The 15,786-nt window shown below is 45.9% G+C and overlaps 1 protein-coding gene across 4 annotated transcripts in view; it reads left to right on the top strand.

Moving 5' to 3' along the window:
* The window catches only part of PTPRA (protein tyrosine phosphatase receptor type A), a 143,196-nt gene that overhangs the window by 123,537 nt on the left and 3,873 nt on the right, over positions 1–15,786 (top strand). For all 4 annotated transcript variants that reach the window (XM_082744553.1, XM_082744552.1, XM_082744555.1 and 1 more), the window contains 6 exons: positions 692–841; positions 2,055–2,148; positions 2,461–2,537; positions 3,012–3,146; positions 11,656–11,781; positions 11,862–12,013. In XM_082744553.1, the coding sequence (XP_082600679.1) occupies positions 692–841; positions 2,055–2,148; positions 2,461–2,537; positions 3,012–3,146; positions 11,656–11,781; positions 11,862–12,013 (734 nt within the window). The remainder of the gene's footprint in view (positions 1–691; positions 842–2,054; positions 2,149–2,460; positions 2,538–3,011; positions 3,147–11,655; positions 11,782–11,861; positions 12,014–15,786) is intronic.

Here is a 15,786-nt window from a genome sequence, read left to right as displayed (position 1 = left end):
GATTTGTGGGTAAGGTGGGCAGAGGGCATTCCAGGACCAAACACCTACTAGCATCATGGATTACTCAACCTCCTGGGTTATTGTAAATGATCATCATGCAATGTGATGAAGGACCCCTTATAAACTATGTCTTAAAGGAGACATGGAGCACGGGGGAGTCGGAAAGGCATGTGTCATATGCACTAGACTCTGTGGATGAGGAACAGGTCCTACAAGCATGCATGCAGGCAGCTGAGAGAACCAGTGCCCACAGAATTGTGACTCAGCTTAGCCATGTCCAGGAGCAGCAGTAGGATCAGCTCGGTGGTTGGTACATGGGGTTCAAAGGGCACAGCACTGGGAGGGAGGCTGGCCCAGGTTTCGTATGTCACCAGGCTCTGACAGCCCTTCAGACTGTTCAGTCTGTGCTGTCAGAATGAGCAGGAGTTGGGTTTGTCCTTCCCTCCAGTCTTGCACTCTAGGAGGCTGCCAGAGTAGGACCCTCCCTCCCAAGTTAAGCACACACCCCTCAACCCAGGGTTTCGTGCATTTGAAGTCCTGCCTCACTGAACCAGAAAACGAGTGAATAATTTTATACCTGCTAGGGTCAAAGAAGAAGTGGACTTGAGTGATTTGGGGGTGGGAGGCAGTCATCTGGCACCACAGAGACATGTTGTGTATAACTGGCAACTTGGGCATCATGGCATTTCAGATGCAGTATGTTTTCATATACCAAGCCCTTCTGGAGCATTATCTCTATGGAGATACAGAACTAGAGGTGACCTCTCTAGAAACACATCTGCAGAAAATTTACAACAAAATTCCAGGGACCAGCAACAATGGATTAGAGGAGGAATTTAAGGTGAGTTGGAGCTGAACTCCCTCTTTCAGACTGAAGGATCTATGTGCTCTGGGGAATATGGAATGCCTGGCTTTTAGAGATTTAGCAGCAAATGGGGAATCCCCTTGTAAGATATGTATGTGGTTAAAGCAGTGGGTTTCTTTTCTTTTATTCATAGCTTAGTAATTTTCAACCCGTCCTGCATGTTAGAATCACTTGGGTTTTGTTAGGAGGAAAGAAGAAAAAACAAAACAAAACAATCTGGCAGTGGTATTTTGTTTAAGTCCCCCAGCCCACTTACCCCTGCCAACAGGCATATTATTGTATGTATTATAGTGTACAGCAGCAGTAGACCTTTTGTGTAAGGACCAGACAGTAGAAATTTTAGGCTTTACAGGCAGTATAGTCTGTCTCTTTTGCAACTGCTCAACACTGTTGCTGTAGCACCAGGGCAGCCGGAGTTGCTACATAAACAGGTGCGCCTGGCTGTGTTTCCATGACTGTGTTTTTTTATAGGCAGCAGGCCAGATATGGCCCATGGACCATAGGTTGTTGACCTCTGCTGTCAACCATTAGATAGTGGTTCTCAGCACACTGAAGAGTATGTCACACTCATGTCAACATAACTGTTCCCAGAAGAAGAGATTCTGAGTTGCAGTGGGAAGGATCACATCCCTTAAAGTAGTTCTTCTCTAACTAGAATGTGCACACAGATTACTGTAGGATCCCGTTAAGATGCAGGTTCTGATTTGCCAGGGAGAAAGGGAGTTAGGGCCTGAGATTCTGCATTTCTAATGCCATGAGACTGTTGCTGGTTCATGGGCTACACTTTTAAGTAGCAAGGATCAAGAAGGAACCTCAGAATCAGGAGAAGGGAGCATGTGCATTTGAATAAGGTTTTCGAATGAGTCCGAGACAGCCTCTGGAGTGGAGGCAGGCTCACGCTGTCTTATGAAGCCAGGATCCTTACTCCAGGATCATCAAGTTCTAGCTCCAAGGAGTCCCAGAAGGGTCCACAAGGAGTCCGCAAGGCAGTGTTTCCCAAACACTCTTGGCTTGTTTGCTGAACTTGTGATAGAAGAAATGGTGTTCCAGAAAGAACATGTGGAAGTGGAGGTCAGGGCTCCAAGGAGGAGCAGTTTGCAGCTGGAGTAGCCTGAAGATGCAGGTCTGACAGGCATCATCTTGCCAAGTTACAGAGATGAGGAATGTTTCCCCTTCCTTCCCAAATTAGAAGTTAACTTCAATCAAAATCCAGAATGACAAGATGCGGACTGGAAACCTTCCAGCCAACATGAAGAAGAACCGAGTTCTACAGATCATTCCATGTAAGAGTCCTCTCCCCACTCCAAAGTCTTAGTGCCCCATCCCTCCTTCCACTTCTCAGCTTGGAGACCAGAATTAGAGTATTGCCTTTTTTTGCTCTTAGATTTTTAGTGGCTTCTGGAAATTTAAAAGAACAAAACAAAACAAAAAAAAACATGAAGGCCAAAAGGTTTCTCCCTCCTGGCCTGGGTACTGGCATGTTATTGCCCAGCTGGGATTATACCTCCCCAGGGCCTGGGTGGGAGGGAAAGATTGAAAGAGAGGTAGGAGAGGGCAGGTGCCATCGGGGAGCCACAGCTTCTGTCCTTCTGCAGATGAATTCAACAGAGTGATCATTCCAGTTAAGAGGGGTGAGGAGAACACGGACTACGTGAATGCATCCTTCATTGATGTAAGTGGCTGTGTCCCAGAGCTCCCCACCTTCCATGGAAATCTGGCTGGGCCTTGCAGTGCCATCCTTCCAGTGCTTGGGAGGATTGTGCTTTTGTCAGTCATGAAATGTAGAACCAATACCCAGCCTGCACACTAGGTGTGTCAGGCTCCTGAGAGCAGAAAGTGGTGAAGCAAACGGGGCAGACACCACAGTAATAACTAGAGGAAAAAGTTCATAGCACAGACCACAGCCAAGGACTGAAAGCCTCTGCTTTTTCCCATTCTTGTTCTCTTCATCCTAGCTCCAGCCCCCCTTTCCCTCACCCTCATAGAAGGAGACCAGCATTTCAGACAAGGTTTGGTCCTTAGCCAAAGGGGAGTTCTGCCTGGGATGAGTTTGCCTCCAAGCAGCCCCATCCCATTTTAGTGGCCTTCTTCGCTAGCCCTTCCCCATTAAGCCACCTTACTCCTACCATGGACCTGGTCTGTATAGGGCTACCGGCAGAAGGACTCCTACATCGCCAGCCAGGGCCCTCTTCTCCACACCATTGAGGACTTCTGGCGAATGATCTGGGAGTGGAAATCCTGCTCTATCGTGATGCTAACAGAACTGGAGGAGAGAGGCCAGGTGAGTTCAATGACGTCCTGGGCTGTGGGAGACAGAGAGCACAGGAATAGGGGTGGAGGGGAGCTGTGTTTGGTTTAAACTGTCCAAAAAGCCATATCCAGGCAGTTGATCTGAGCTATCATGAGCTTCTCTCAGTATTGGAAGAGCAGTGTGGTCTGCGACCCCATACAGTTCCTGCCTCTTAACTTCTCTCCTAAATATGGTTGCCTGCAGCCTAGCTTTGTGCTAGCCTCCTCCTCTCACCCCCAGACAGGGCAGAGCTAGTGAATGAGGGATACAGCGCCAGACCAAGGATCTGATGTGGAACTTCTGAGTGTCCGTAAAAAGAAGTTGCCTTCCAGGCCAGAAGAATGAACTAGAGAACTGTGGGAAGATGATTTGCCTCTTTGCAGACTACAGAAAAACAGTAGAACCTGAGAAATAATAGAAATAATAGAAGAAATGCAAAAGCTGACATTAATAATAGAAATAATAGAAGAAATATATAAGCTGACATTCAATAACAAGGAAATCTTTTAAAGAAAACATCCTCAGGGCATCTGGGTGCCTCAGTGGGTTAAGCCTCTGCCTTCTGCTCAGGTCATGGTCTCAGGGTCCTGGGATCGAGCCCCGCATCGGGCTCTCTGCTCAGCAGGGAGCTTCCCTCTGCTCAGCAGCTCTCTTCCCCCCTCTCTCTGCCTGCCTCTCTGCCTACTTGTGATCTCTGTCTTTCTGTCAAATAAATAAATAAAATCTCTAAAAAAAAAAAAAAAAAAAGCTAACTCTTAAAAAGAAAAGAAAACATCCTCAAATCAGTTTAAAAGTAGAATTGAATGGTAACTCAGAATGTAACAGACCTTAGAGGCCCCCTTGGGTCATCTCCCCCCCCCCCCGCCCAGTGTGGGGGATCTGCTGTTCCCGAGTCATAGTCACAGAGCCTCTACTGAGCATTTCCATCTCAGGGGTCACTCTTTCTCTGCCTGCCTCCTGCCCACACCCCCTCGCTGATGCTGGGTATCCCAGTCTGTGTTCACACAGTGTTTATGATCGCCCAGTGCAGTAAACGGGCACTTCATTGTGCCTGGTGTGTGACTTAACAGAGATCAGAATTGAGAGAAGGAGCCTGGAGAAACCAGCAAGGGCCTGGTGATAAAGGTCTTTCTGAGCTGTAGTGAAGGGTTTGGACTTCACAGAGCAGTTTCAGAGCCTTGTGTTTTTTTGAAAGTCCCTCTCGCTCAGTGAGGAGGGCAGATGAAAAATGAGCACAGCACAAGGAGAAAGAAGGCTATGATGGTACTGCTGATGGCCAGGACTTAGTACAGATGGTGACAAAGGGTCTGTCCCAAAAGATAGTGAAAGCAGGGTGAAGAATTAAGGATGGCACCCACTTAGGACTCGCTGAATTTACAACCAGTTAAAAAAATGACTAAGTATATTTTATGCTAGTTGTTATTAGCTACACCTTCCCCATTCTGTACTTGCACAGTTTGTTTATTTTAACTTTGATACAGCTTTATTCATATTTGCACACTCTGATATTCTGTATGTCAGGATTTTTTTTTTTTCCAGTTTTAATCACTTAACTCATGAGCTATTCCTTCCAGATTTCTCTCATGTCCCTCATCAACAGACATACTTCAGAGGTCTTCATCTGTCATTAATAACAGTACTGATGAGGTGAAAGGTTTGGGGCACAGTTCCTGGCTCTGCAGTTGGGCAATGAGCTACTACGTTATCAGGAGCTGGGTGTGTGTTTCCTGGCCCTCTCAATAAGCCAGGATGGAAGGTACAGAGGAGCCTTGGACCTGCCTGAGGTTATCCCCACACTGCCCATCTCCAGATCTGTGACACGCAAGCCCATATTGCAGGGAGAAGCACTGGGATAACAAGCACAAGTATCATCTCTCAACCCACTGTCCCGCAATAAAATGTGGCCACTGAATACGTCAGACTTCATCCCGCAGGATTATAAAGCCCTTCCATCCTTGAAGGAAACCTAGTGAGAGTTAAGGATGGAGATGGGGAAAAGAGCCACGTGCATACAGTCTCCCACGCCCTGATGAAGCCTGCAGTCCCCTCTACCTACCACTCTGCCTTATTTCCTCTCTGCGGGGCCTGTGAAATAGGCAGCAGCTCTTGCCCTTAGAAGCTTCTGAAATGAACCAGAACAGGACATTAATGACATTCTCTATAAGGCCTCACCGCCCCCTAAGACAGGATTTCCCTTCCTGTTCCATCTCCCATTCGTCTTATCAAGTGTAGCCTCCAGAGATACTAACAGGAACCTAAAGGATCCAGTGAAAGCTATCTACATTTACACAACATGACACCACTACTCCTTACACCTGGTTTTAAAGTCCCAAGGAAAATGTTTTAATCCTAAATTGTCAATTTTATATACATTAAAATCCCGAAAGAATTAAAACTTAAAATCCTCTTTTCTCCCTGTTTCTTTCCCCCACCTCCTCCCTGCTCCATCTTAACCAGAGGGGTCCACCAACATGCTTGGTAAGGCCTGTTCCCGCAATAGCTTAGGTTGGACCATTCATCCGAGTGGGCAGAGCAGTTCTAGCAGTTTCTGCATTGGGTCAGCCCCACCCAGTGTTGTGTTCCACTTATCCAGAATCAGTAGAATGAGATTGCATCAGATGCCTGTCACAAAGCTCTGTGTCCTTATCACTGTTGTCAGCCTCGGGACTGTGAAAGACACTAGGTGCTATCTAGGAGGAGGAGGGTAAAGGCAGCAGGAGCAAAGACACAAAAGCTTCTCTTGCAGCTTCTTTAGGATATCGTTATCTAGAATCTGTAACTTGAAAACATAAATCTGAGGTTAAAGTCCCATTCCCAAGTAATCTGCTACTGGATTGAGCACTTATTCCCATCTCCCACCCTGAGCTACTGAGGATTTTAACACCTGGCTTATTGCCCCTTGGCAGCCCCTATGCCTGCCTCTGCTCTTGAAGGGTTAAGTATCCATCGAGGTGGTCTTTCAGTCTCTTGGCTATCTCAGCTACCCACTCAAATCAAGTCATTGACCATATCTGTGCTGCCTTTGGGCTCTCAGCACCAGGCACCCTGCATCCTGCCCTGCTTCACCATCTGGCAAGTATCCACCTCACTGCTTCCCATCTCTTACTCCATAGTTTTTATCTTCACCAGGTCTCTAGCTGTGCCCAGGGTCCAAGGGCTCAAGAGCTCCAGGGCTCCCAAACAGGCCCAGTTCAGCCACTTCCCACTGACAATACAAGGGCAGAGAGCCCAGCAGAGGTGAAACAAGAGAGGAATTTATTTCAGTGAGGCCAGCACTGAGTCCAAGACAGTGGACTAACATCTCAGAGACTGTGCCCAAAGTGCAGAAGATAAAAAAATTTTTTTAAAGCGCAGAAAATAGTTCTAGGTTCATTTAAGGAAGTTGTGGGATAAAGGTCAGTGGGTACATGCAGGTGGGCAGAACAGTCAGGTTGATCACTGTCTTGGGGTCAGTCCAGTCATGTGGAGTCTTTCTGAGGCCAGGGCAGTCATCATTGCTTGAGGGTTCCCATCCCTAGATGCTTTGCCAGCCAGGTCTTTTGCCTGAATTAAGAGAGAAGCTGGAGAGAAAAACTTAATCAGAAAATAAAGACTAAGGTGAAAGTGGAGGTGGTTGAAGTCCTCTTTCAGAGCCATGGACTCCTCCACTTCCTCAGCCCCGACTCCCCTCGTGTTCTTACCTTCCTCCTTACTCTCTCTAGAGTTTTTGTGACTTATCATTATTATAATCCTTTCCTGCTAACATTTGTTATTCTCTCCTAGTCTTTTATTTTCTTGGCACCTTATCTCACAATCTGGGTCCTCCTCTGTGACCTCTAATCACTGAAGTGCCCTAGACTCTGTAGTTAACACAGTTTCCCTTGAGGACCTCATGTAGTCCTGCGGCTTGGAATGCTATTTATATGCTGGAGGTTCCCAAATCTGTGTCAACTTCCTAGTTGTGGACTGGTGTACCCCTGTGCCCACTGGATATCTTCACATGACTGTTAAGGATCTCAAACTCCACCTGGCCCGGATGAAACATGATTTCCTCCTTCCCAGTACTAGTCCGAGCTCTTCTTACCATCTCAGTAAGTGGTCCAGCCTTCTGCCCAGTTATTCATGTCAGAAGTCTAGTAGTTACCTTCATCACTCCCCTTTCTTTGGTTCCCACATCAGTGAGGCCTAACATATGTTGAGTGTGTCCACCTCTCTCCAGCACAGCTGTGGGCCCCTCCTCAAAACCATCGTCTGCTTACCTAAACCACTCAGTAGCTTGACAGCCCCACTTCCACTCTTGCTCACTTTTAGTCACTTCCCATGGCAGCCAGAGATCATTTCAAAAATAGAATTCTAACTGTGGTCACTCCTTAAACTCTTCTTTGGGCTTCCTGAGATCGTGAGGGAAAATTTACCCAGCATACAAAATTCAGGAGCCTTTCAGAAATGTTGACATCTAGTCCCAAGACTTGAATTGGGTCCTTCTTTCTCATAGTTTCACTTGCTTAATTTAATTCTCCTGGTTTCCATTTTCCCTTGTTCCCTTCTGCCATCTAGCTGCTAAGTGGGGCATGGCTGCTGAGATGGGTCATAGCCTACTCCTTGACAGGAGGTTCTGTATTTTGTCACTGCTTTGTGTTCTGCCCAAGCCTGGTCTCCGCTCTGTGCTCTCAGGTCTTCCTCTTCAGCAGGATCCCCGGGCCTGCATAGCTCTGGGCATCAGTAGGTGCAGCCACTGCTGGCCCCTGCTCTGGATTCCTCGGGCACGTGTTCTGCTATTTAAGGAACAGGGTTCCTCACCTTTGGCTCAGAGGAGCGTCTCTAAACTGGCTCTACTCTTGCTGAGTATTCCAAAACCTCCCTCAAAACCTTGCCTTCCAGCAACTTAACTCAGCCTCCTGAACTAGTGCTGCTTTAGGCCCCACTCTTTCTGCCATCGCCCTCCCCACAGCCATGAGAGGCACCTCTGGACTGCCATTTCCCTTAGTTGTTGCCTTTTTCTCTTAAATAGCTGGCTTTGTTTTTAAGTCCAGCTTGCCTCCTCTGTTTGTATTGTGCCCACTCGGAGAGCCAAATTAAATAAACCCTGTAACCTTCGCCTGGCTGAGTGTAATCAGTTGCTGCCATTGGTCCAACATTTGTGATTGTCTTATGTGGCTTCTCTGGTATATCATCTCTTAAACCCTTACCCTGGGGCGCCTGGGTGGCTCAGTCAGTTAAGTGTCTGCCTTCTGCTCAGCTCATGAGCTCAGAGTCCTCAGATCAAACGGCACATCGGGCTCCCTGCTCAGCTGAGAGCCTGCTTCTCCCTCTCCCTCAGCTTCCTCCCTCGTGCTCATGCTTGCTTGTTCTCATAAGTGTTCTCTCTCTCTCTGCCCAGTAAATAAATAAATAAAATCTTTTTGAAAAAAATCCTAATCCTGTAAATTTACCAGGCTTGTCTTCTTACCTATTCACCTACAAAACTGTGTCACCTTGAAACTCACTCTGGCATTAATCTAACCTCTTGGTTGGTCCCAACCATGTGTAGTCACCTTTGAGAGTTGTCCCCATTAAACTAGCCACAGCAGGTTCCCTGTTTGCTTTTACTGTTGACTGATTCCCTATCCACAATTGTTTGTTTGTTTGTTTGTTTTAAGATTTTATTTACTTACTTATTTATTTGTCAGAGAGAGAGAGAGAGAGAGCAAGCGAGAGTGCACAAGCAGCAGGGAAAGAAGCAGGCTTCCTGCAGAGCAAGGAGCTCGATGTGGGATTCGATTCCAGGAGCCTGGGATCATGACCTGAGCCGAAGGCAGAGGCTTAACTGACTGAGCCACCGGGGCGTACCTCCCTGTCCACAGTTTTAAGAGAGGACTCTCTTAATAGTTCCCTAATGCTGTATCACTGGTGGCTTTCTTCCAGTCAGCCCCTTTTCTTTGTTGTGCCTCACCACCAAAACTAGGGTCTCAGATACCTGAAAGCCATAAAGTGGGGGACCATATTATTTCTTTTTCTAGCGTGATAGCGTCATAGCGTGATTCTAGCTCATACACACTCCACTTCTCTCAAGTCCATTTGGAGCTCAGCACTTGTAATGGTTTTAAAGTCCCAGTCTTCAGTCCTGGCTGATAAACTGTGTGAGGGCAGTATTGGGAGGGAACTCTGGTAGCAAAATTCATTCCATCCACCAGTGCCCTAAAAATCAACATAATCTCTGTTTAAGAGCCTTAGAATTTTTTTTAAAGCTGTTCTAGTTGAGGAGAGCACCTAGAGCCCCAACCCTCAGCATCCCCAGGACTCCAAGTGGGTATATGTAGAAAAGATTGGTCTGTTACATTTCCCTGTCCCACCACTTTGATAATTCTGTTTTAAAATGACCCCAGTGTCATTTATAAGGGGGTAATGAATCATCACACATATGAAAAGCAAGAAGAGTCACTAAAATGGACCTTTAATAATGATTTTATTTGGACTAAGAGACTATCAGTGATTTTAGTTTTTCTACTTTTTGTAAGTTTCCCGGTGAATGTGAAATACCTTTATGGTTGAGGATTTTAAAATTGCCAATAGTGAAATATTTTAAGATCTTCCCCGAAATGCTCCAAAGAAATGGACAGTATAACTGTATTGTTTTATTTATGTTCATATAGCCTGACTGGTTCTGCAAACATTGAACAAATTCAGTTAGCAGCAACTGAGAGCCTGCCACGTGTGGGTGGTGTGCAAGGTGCGGGGAGACAAAGATAAAAAAGTGGCAGCTTCTGCCCATACATAGTTATAGAGGAGATTGAACCAGATGCCAGCAAAGACAGGCTGTAACCCATCTCCTACTCACTCACGAAGACAGAAATGTGGGTGCCATTGCAGATTCAGAAGATCAAGAGGAGAGGGATGGAAGATACTATGGCCTGGGCTCTAGTAAAGTACCATGGCTGGGTGGCAGGGTCAGTGGGGTTCGGTTTTTCTGGATTAGTAGTCTGACATATGTAAGCATTTCTAAGAGGTAGAAACACCCAAAGGGGGCAAAGGAGGGGAGAAAAGGAACTGGAGCAAAGACATCCACTTCTCTCCCTCTTAAATGTTGGACACAGCAGAGGTGATGGTCAGAGCTCTTCAAATGTCCTGTCATGTGTGGCAACTTAGACTATAGCTAAGTTAACAGCAAAAGGTTAAATGATTATGTCAATACAAGAATTAAGTCTTTAAATATACAGTTGACTCTTGAACAACATGGGGGTTGGGGGCATGGACTGCCAGCCCCCGCTTTCTACGGTGCAGTCAGAAGTCTGCATATATCACAGGGATGAAAGCTGCAGCGTAGGGAATATAGTGGAATGTTAATACTGTTCTGTGGTGACAGATGGTAGCTGCGCTGGTGGTGAGCACAGTATAACGTATAGACTTGCAGAATTACTGTACTGTATATCTGAAACATATGTAACATTGTGTGTCAACTGTAATTAAAAAAAAAAATCTGTGTGGGGGCGCCTGGTGGCTCAGTCAGTTGTCTGCCTTCGGCTTGGGTCATGATCCTGGGATCCTGAGGTAGAGCCCCACATCAGGCTCATTGCCCAGTGGGGAGTCTATTTCTCTCTCTCCCACAACCCCTGCTTGTGTTCTGCCTCTCTCTCTTTCTCTCTCAAATAAATAAACCTTTAAGATTTATTTATAAATCAATAAATCTTAAAGATTTATTTGACAGAGATCACAAGTAGGCAGAGAGGGAGGCGGGGGGCCGGGGAATCAGGCTCCCTGAGAGAGGCTGATGCCGGGCTTGATTCCAGGACCCTGGGACCATTACCGAGCCAAAGGCAGAGGCTTTAACCCACTGAGCCACCCAGGCGCCCTGTAAATAAAATCTTTAAAAAAAATCTGCGTATAACTTTTGACTCATCAAAAATGTAATTAATTGGATGAGGAGGGAGACAAACCATAAGAGACTCTTAATCTCACAAAACAAACTGAGGGTTGCTAGGGGGAAGGGTTATGGACATTGGGGAGGGTATGTAATATGGTGAGTGCTGTGAAGTCTGTAAGCCTGACGATTCACAGACCTGTACCCCTGGGGCAAATAATACATATGTTAATAAAAATAATTGATAAAAAAATAAGTAATTTAAAAAATGTAATTAATTGCCTCCTACTGACCTAAAGATTGATCATTGACATTAACAGCACATATTTTATGTTTTATGTATGATGTACTGTGTTCTTAAAATAAACTGGAGAAAAGAAAATGTCATTAAGAAAATCATGGAAGAGAAAATACATTTGTACCACTCTGTAAAAGTGGGCCCATGCAATTCAAATCCACGTTGTTAAAGGTTCAGCTGGTGAGGTATTGGTGAGGCTCCTAGTGAAGGGAATTGGAGTGATATTAAGTAATATAATGACACTCTGAGTCTCTGATATCTTGGAGATGACGTGTGTCCTCTAAGAGGTGGTTATTGTAAGAGGGGAGCAGGCAGTTCAGAGAGCAGCCCCACCTCTACCATACATGGTATTCCAAGCCCCTCACTTCTCCCATTTGTCATTCCAGGAGAAGTGTGCCCAGTACTGGCCCTCTGATGGAGTGGTGTCCTATGGAGATATCACAGTGGAGCTAAAGAAAGAGGAGGAATGTGAGAGCTACACTGTCAGAGACCTCCTGGTCACCAACACCAGGGTAAGGTGGCTGGGGGGTGTGGCTCTTCCCCCAGGGAAAAACCAGGGCGCCCTGCCTCTCTAATCACCCTTCTTCCAAAGGAGAACAAGAGCCGGCAGATCCGGCAGTTCCACTTCCACGGCTGGCCTGAAGTGGGCATCCCCAGTGACGGAAAGGGCATGATCAGCATCATTGCAGCCGTGCAGAAGCAGCAGCAGCAGTCAGGGAACCACCCCATCACCGTGCATTGCAGGTACCACTTTCCCCAGCCCTCGGCATGGGAGAGAAAGCTGGGAGAAGGAGGCAGGGGAAGCGGCAGTGGAGAAAGCCAGACAAGAGCAGGATATACTGGTGGGCAGCACCTGGCACTCGATTTTAGTGGCCAGCACAGCGCCGGGTAATGAGAGAGGGTCATAGAGTTTGAACTGTGCATTAAGTGCTAAGGAACCAATGACATTAAGATACTGGGCAGGGGAGCATTTGGGATAGTGTTGGGGTATAGGCGAGCAACGGGGGACTGATAGTGGAGAGTCCAGTTGGGCACTGTGGGGGTGAGGTCTGGCCTCCATAAGAAACACAGGGAAAGGGGTGCCTGGGTGGCTCAGTCAGTTAAGCATCTGCTTTGTGCTCAGGTCATGATCCTGGAGTCCCAGGATCCAGCCCCAGTCTGGCTTCCTGCTCAGTGGGGAACCTGCTTCTCCCACTCCCTCTGCCCCTCCCCCTGCTCCTTCTCTCTTTCTCTCACTGTCTCAAATACATAAAATCTTTAAAAAGAAAGAAAGAAAGAAAGATACACAGGGGGGGGGGGGAAGGCAACTATTTTGAGACTAGCTTGAAGAAAAATGAACAAGACTGAAAACAGATGTGAAAGAGAAGAGGAGTCAAGGTTATAGGGTTTATCCCAAGTTTAAATCAGGGTTACTGGTAATGTTTGCTGTCATTGACAGAAGAAAGATGAGAAGGGGACTTCTTTTGGGAGGCAAGGGTGAATTTTGTTTGGGGCATGTTGTTTGAGATTGCATTTTAAGGGGAAAAAAACTTACCGTGAGTTTGTATTGCTGTTATAATTAGGGAAAAAAATTCTTGGAAGAGTATATCATAAATCTCTGCAAATTGGTTTTAAAAACAGAAAAATGAGCAAAGGAACCTCTGGGAATGTATCCAGTAAATGTGCTTCAAGTGGCCAAAAGGAAATAATCATTAGGATTGAAGTACTGTTTATAATAGTGGAAGATTATAAATTACTTAAACACATTAATGGTGGCCTGACTCAATAAGCTGTGATGGATCTCGAGCTATAGAAATTAATGAGGAGGCTGCTTACATACTGGGTGTGGGTTAATCCTCTAGATGTATTGTTTTGTGAACAAAAGCAAATGGGAGATAGGGAAAGAACATGTGTTCCTGTTGGGGGGTTGCCTGGCTGGCTCAGTGGGTGGAGTGTGCGACTCTTGATCTTGGGATTGTGAGTTGGAGCTCTGTGTGGGGATAGAGATCATTTAAATAAATAACTTAAAAAAAAACAAACAAACAGAAATATGTTTCTGTTGGTATATGCATAAAAATATCTCTGGAAGGACAGGTAAGGACCTGAGGACATTGGCGCTTTCCTGGAAGTGTATCTGAAAGCGATGAAGTGGAATAGGAAGGAAACCTTTTGTTGTTTGGGATTGTTTTGAAATTTGGCTACCTATACAAAAATAAAGCATTTTTAAAATATCTTGAAGAAAAAAGTGGCAAGTGCACCAACTAATACAAATGGACAGTGAACACAAAAAGGTGCTACAATTTACTAGTAATATTCTGAGGAATGAAAATGAAAACAAGGCAATGTAGCTTTGTGCCCACTGAACTGGCAAGATTAAAAGAATTCTTTAGTGGCGCATCTGTCTGGCTCAGTAGAACATGCAACTCTTGAACTTGGGGTTGTGAGTTTGAGCCCCACACTGGGGGTAGAGAGTACTTTAAAAAAATTAAAAATTAAAACTAAACTAAAAATTTAAGAAAAAAGGATTCCTTGGACTGCGCAGATAAATACTTCCTTCCCTACACTTTTTTCTTTCCCTTGGTCACCCTTTCTTGGCAAACCCCAGATTCTCTACCTAGCCTCCATTTATGCTGTGCTGCTGAGTGTGTCTGCAGAGAAGCACCGGGTTACAAGACTCAGTTTACATTCCTGACCTTATGGTTGGCCCTTAGTGTTGCCTTGCTATCCTTCTGCACCTTCCACTGTTACAGACCACAGCTGGGCATACTAGGGGTCCAGTGCCAAATCTGGCCTACCACCTGGTTTTGTGTGGATCTGCAAGCTAAGAACTATTTTTACATTTTTAAGATTTTATTTGTCAGAGAACAAGCAGAGGGAGAAGCAGGATCCCCATTGAGCAAGGAGCCTGATAAGGGACTTGCTCCCAGGACCCTGGGATCATAACCTGAGTCAAAGGCAAATACTAAACCAACTGAGCCACCCAGGGGCCCCTGTTTTAATATTTTTAAAAATCATGAAGATGGCATGAAATTCAGATTTCAGTGTCTACATATGAGGTTTTGTTTTTTGTTTTCCTTTAAAAAAAAAAAAAATTATTTATTTATTTATTTGACAGAAAGCGAGAGAGAGAGAGACACAGCAAGAGAGGGAACAGAGGCAGGGGAAGTGGGAGAGGGAGAAGTAGTCTCCCCATTGAGCAGGGAACCCAATGCGTGGCTCATTCCCAGGACTCTGGGATCATGACCTGAGCTGAAGGCAGATGCCTAATGACTGAGCCACTCGGGTGCCCCTATATATAAGGTTTTATTGGAACACAGCTATGCCCATTTGTGACAAACTGGCTGCTGTCATGCTCCAGCAACAGAATTGAGACCATACATGGTGCTCTCCTTGCCTCATACTGCTGCTCAGCACACAAGGGGTCAGAGTTGTATAGTTATAACTGATTTTATCTCTTCTCAGCAAAACCTAAGGTATTTTCTATCTGACCCTTTACAGAAAGGCTTTGCCAGCCTAGATTATTATTTCACACCTCCTCTCAGACCTAGATAACCATCAGCATCTCTTCTGTCCCCTTATTTAAGAGAGGACAGTGTTTTTCTGCTTGACTAAGAAAGGAGAAGCAATCAGAACTTCCATATGCTCCCAACACGTAGCTGCCTGTCACCTGCATTAGTGTTATGGACCCTGCATCCCTCCTGTTCAGTGGATGAATTGTCTGTCCTCTTTCTGAAGCCAGTTGCATTAATCATCTATTGCTGTTTAATAGCATTACCACAAACTTAGCATCTTAAAACAACACACATTTATCTCACAGTCTCTGTGGTCAGGAATCTGAGCACATCTTGGGTGAGTCCTGTGCTTCAGGGTCTCTCAAGACTGTAGTCGAGGTGCTAACCAGGGCTGTCATCCTGTCTGAGGCTTGAATGGGAAGAATCCATTTCTTTTTTTGAGATTTTATTTATTTATTTATTTATTTATTTATTTGAGAGAGCGAGAGAGCACACGCAGGGGGAGGGGGAGAGGGGGAAGGAGAAGCAGACTCCCTGCTGAGCAGGGAGCCCAGTACTGTATTCAGTCCCAGGACTCTGAGATCGTGACTTGAGCCAAAGGTAGATGCTTAACCAACTGAGCCATTCAGGTCCCCCAGGAAGGATCCATTTCTAAGCTCACTTGGTTGTTGGTAGCATTCAGTTCCCTGTGGGCTGCTGGACTGAAGTTCCTTGCCACGTGGACCTTCCCTGTGTGGTTGCTTGCCTCTTCTAAGTCACCAAAAGAGAGTGTCTCCTTGCAAGACGGGCGTTAAAATCCCATGTAACGTAATCACATATGTGTAGTATACATCTCATCCCCCTTGCTGTTATCTGTTGGTTAGAAGCATATCACATATCCTGCCCACACTTATGGGGAAGAGATTACATAAGGGTGTGAACACCATGAGGCAGGGATCTGGGGGGCTGTGGTAGGGCCTGTCTGCCACAGCCACCCTCTACTTCACTATCAGTTCCATCGCCTTTTATCTCCTCAGGAACCTGACT

Source organism: Mustela nivalis (genome assembly GCF_964662115.1).
Source record: "Mustela nivalis genome assembly, chromosome: 8".
Lineage (NCBI taxonomy): Eukaryota > Metazoa > Chordata > Mammalia > Carnivora > Mustelidae > Mustela > Mustela nivalis.
The sequence above is the reverse complement of the archived record's forward strand: the minus strand, read 5'-3'. Positions and strand labels throughout refer to the sequence as shown.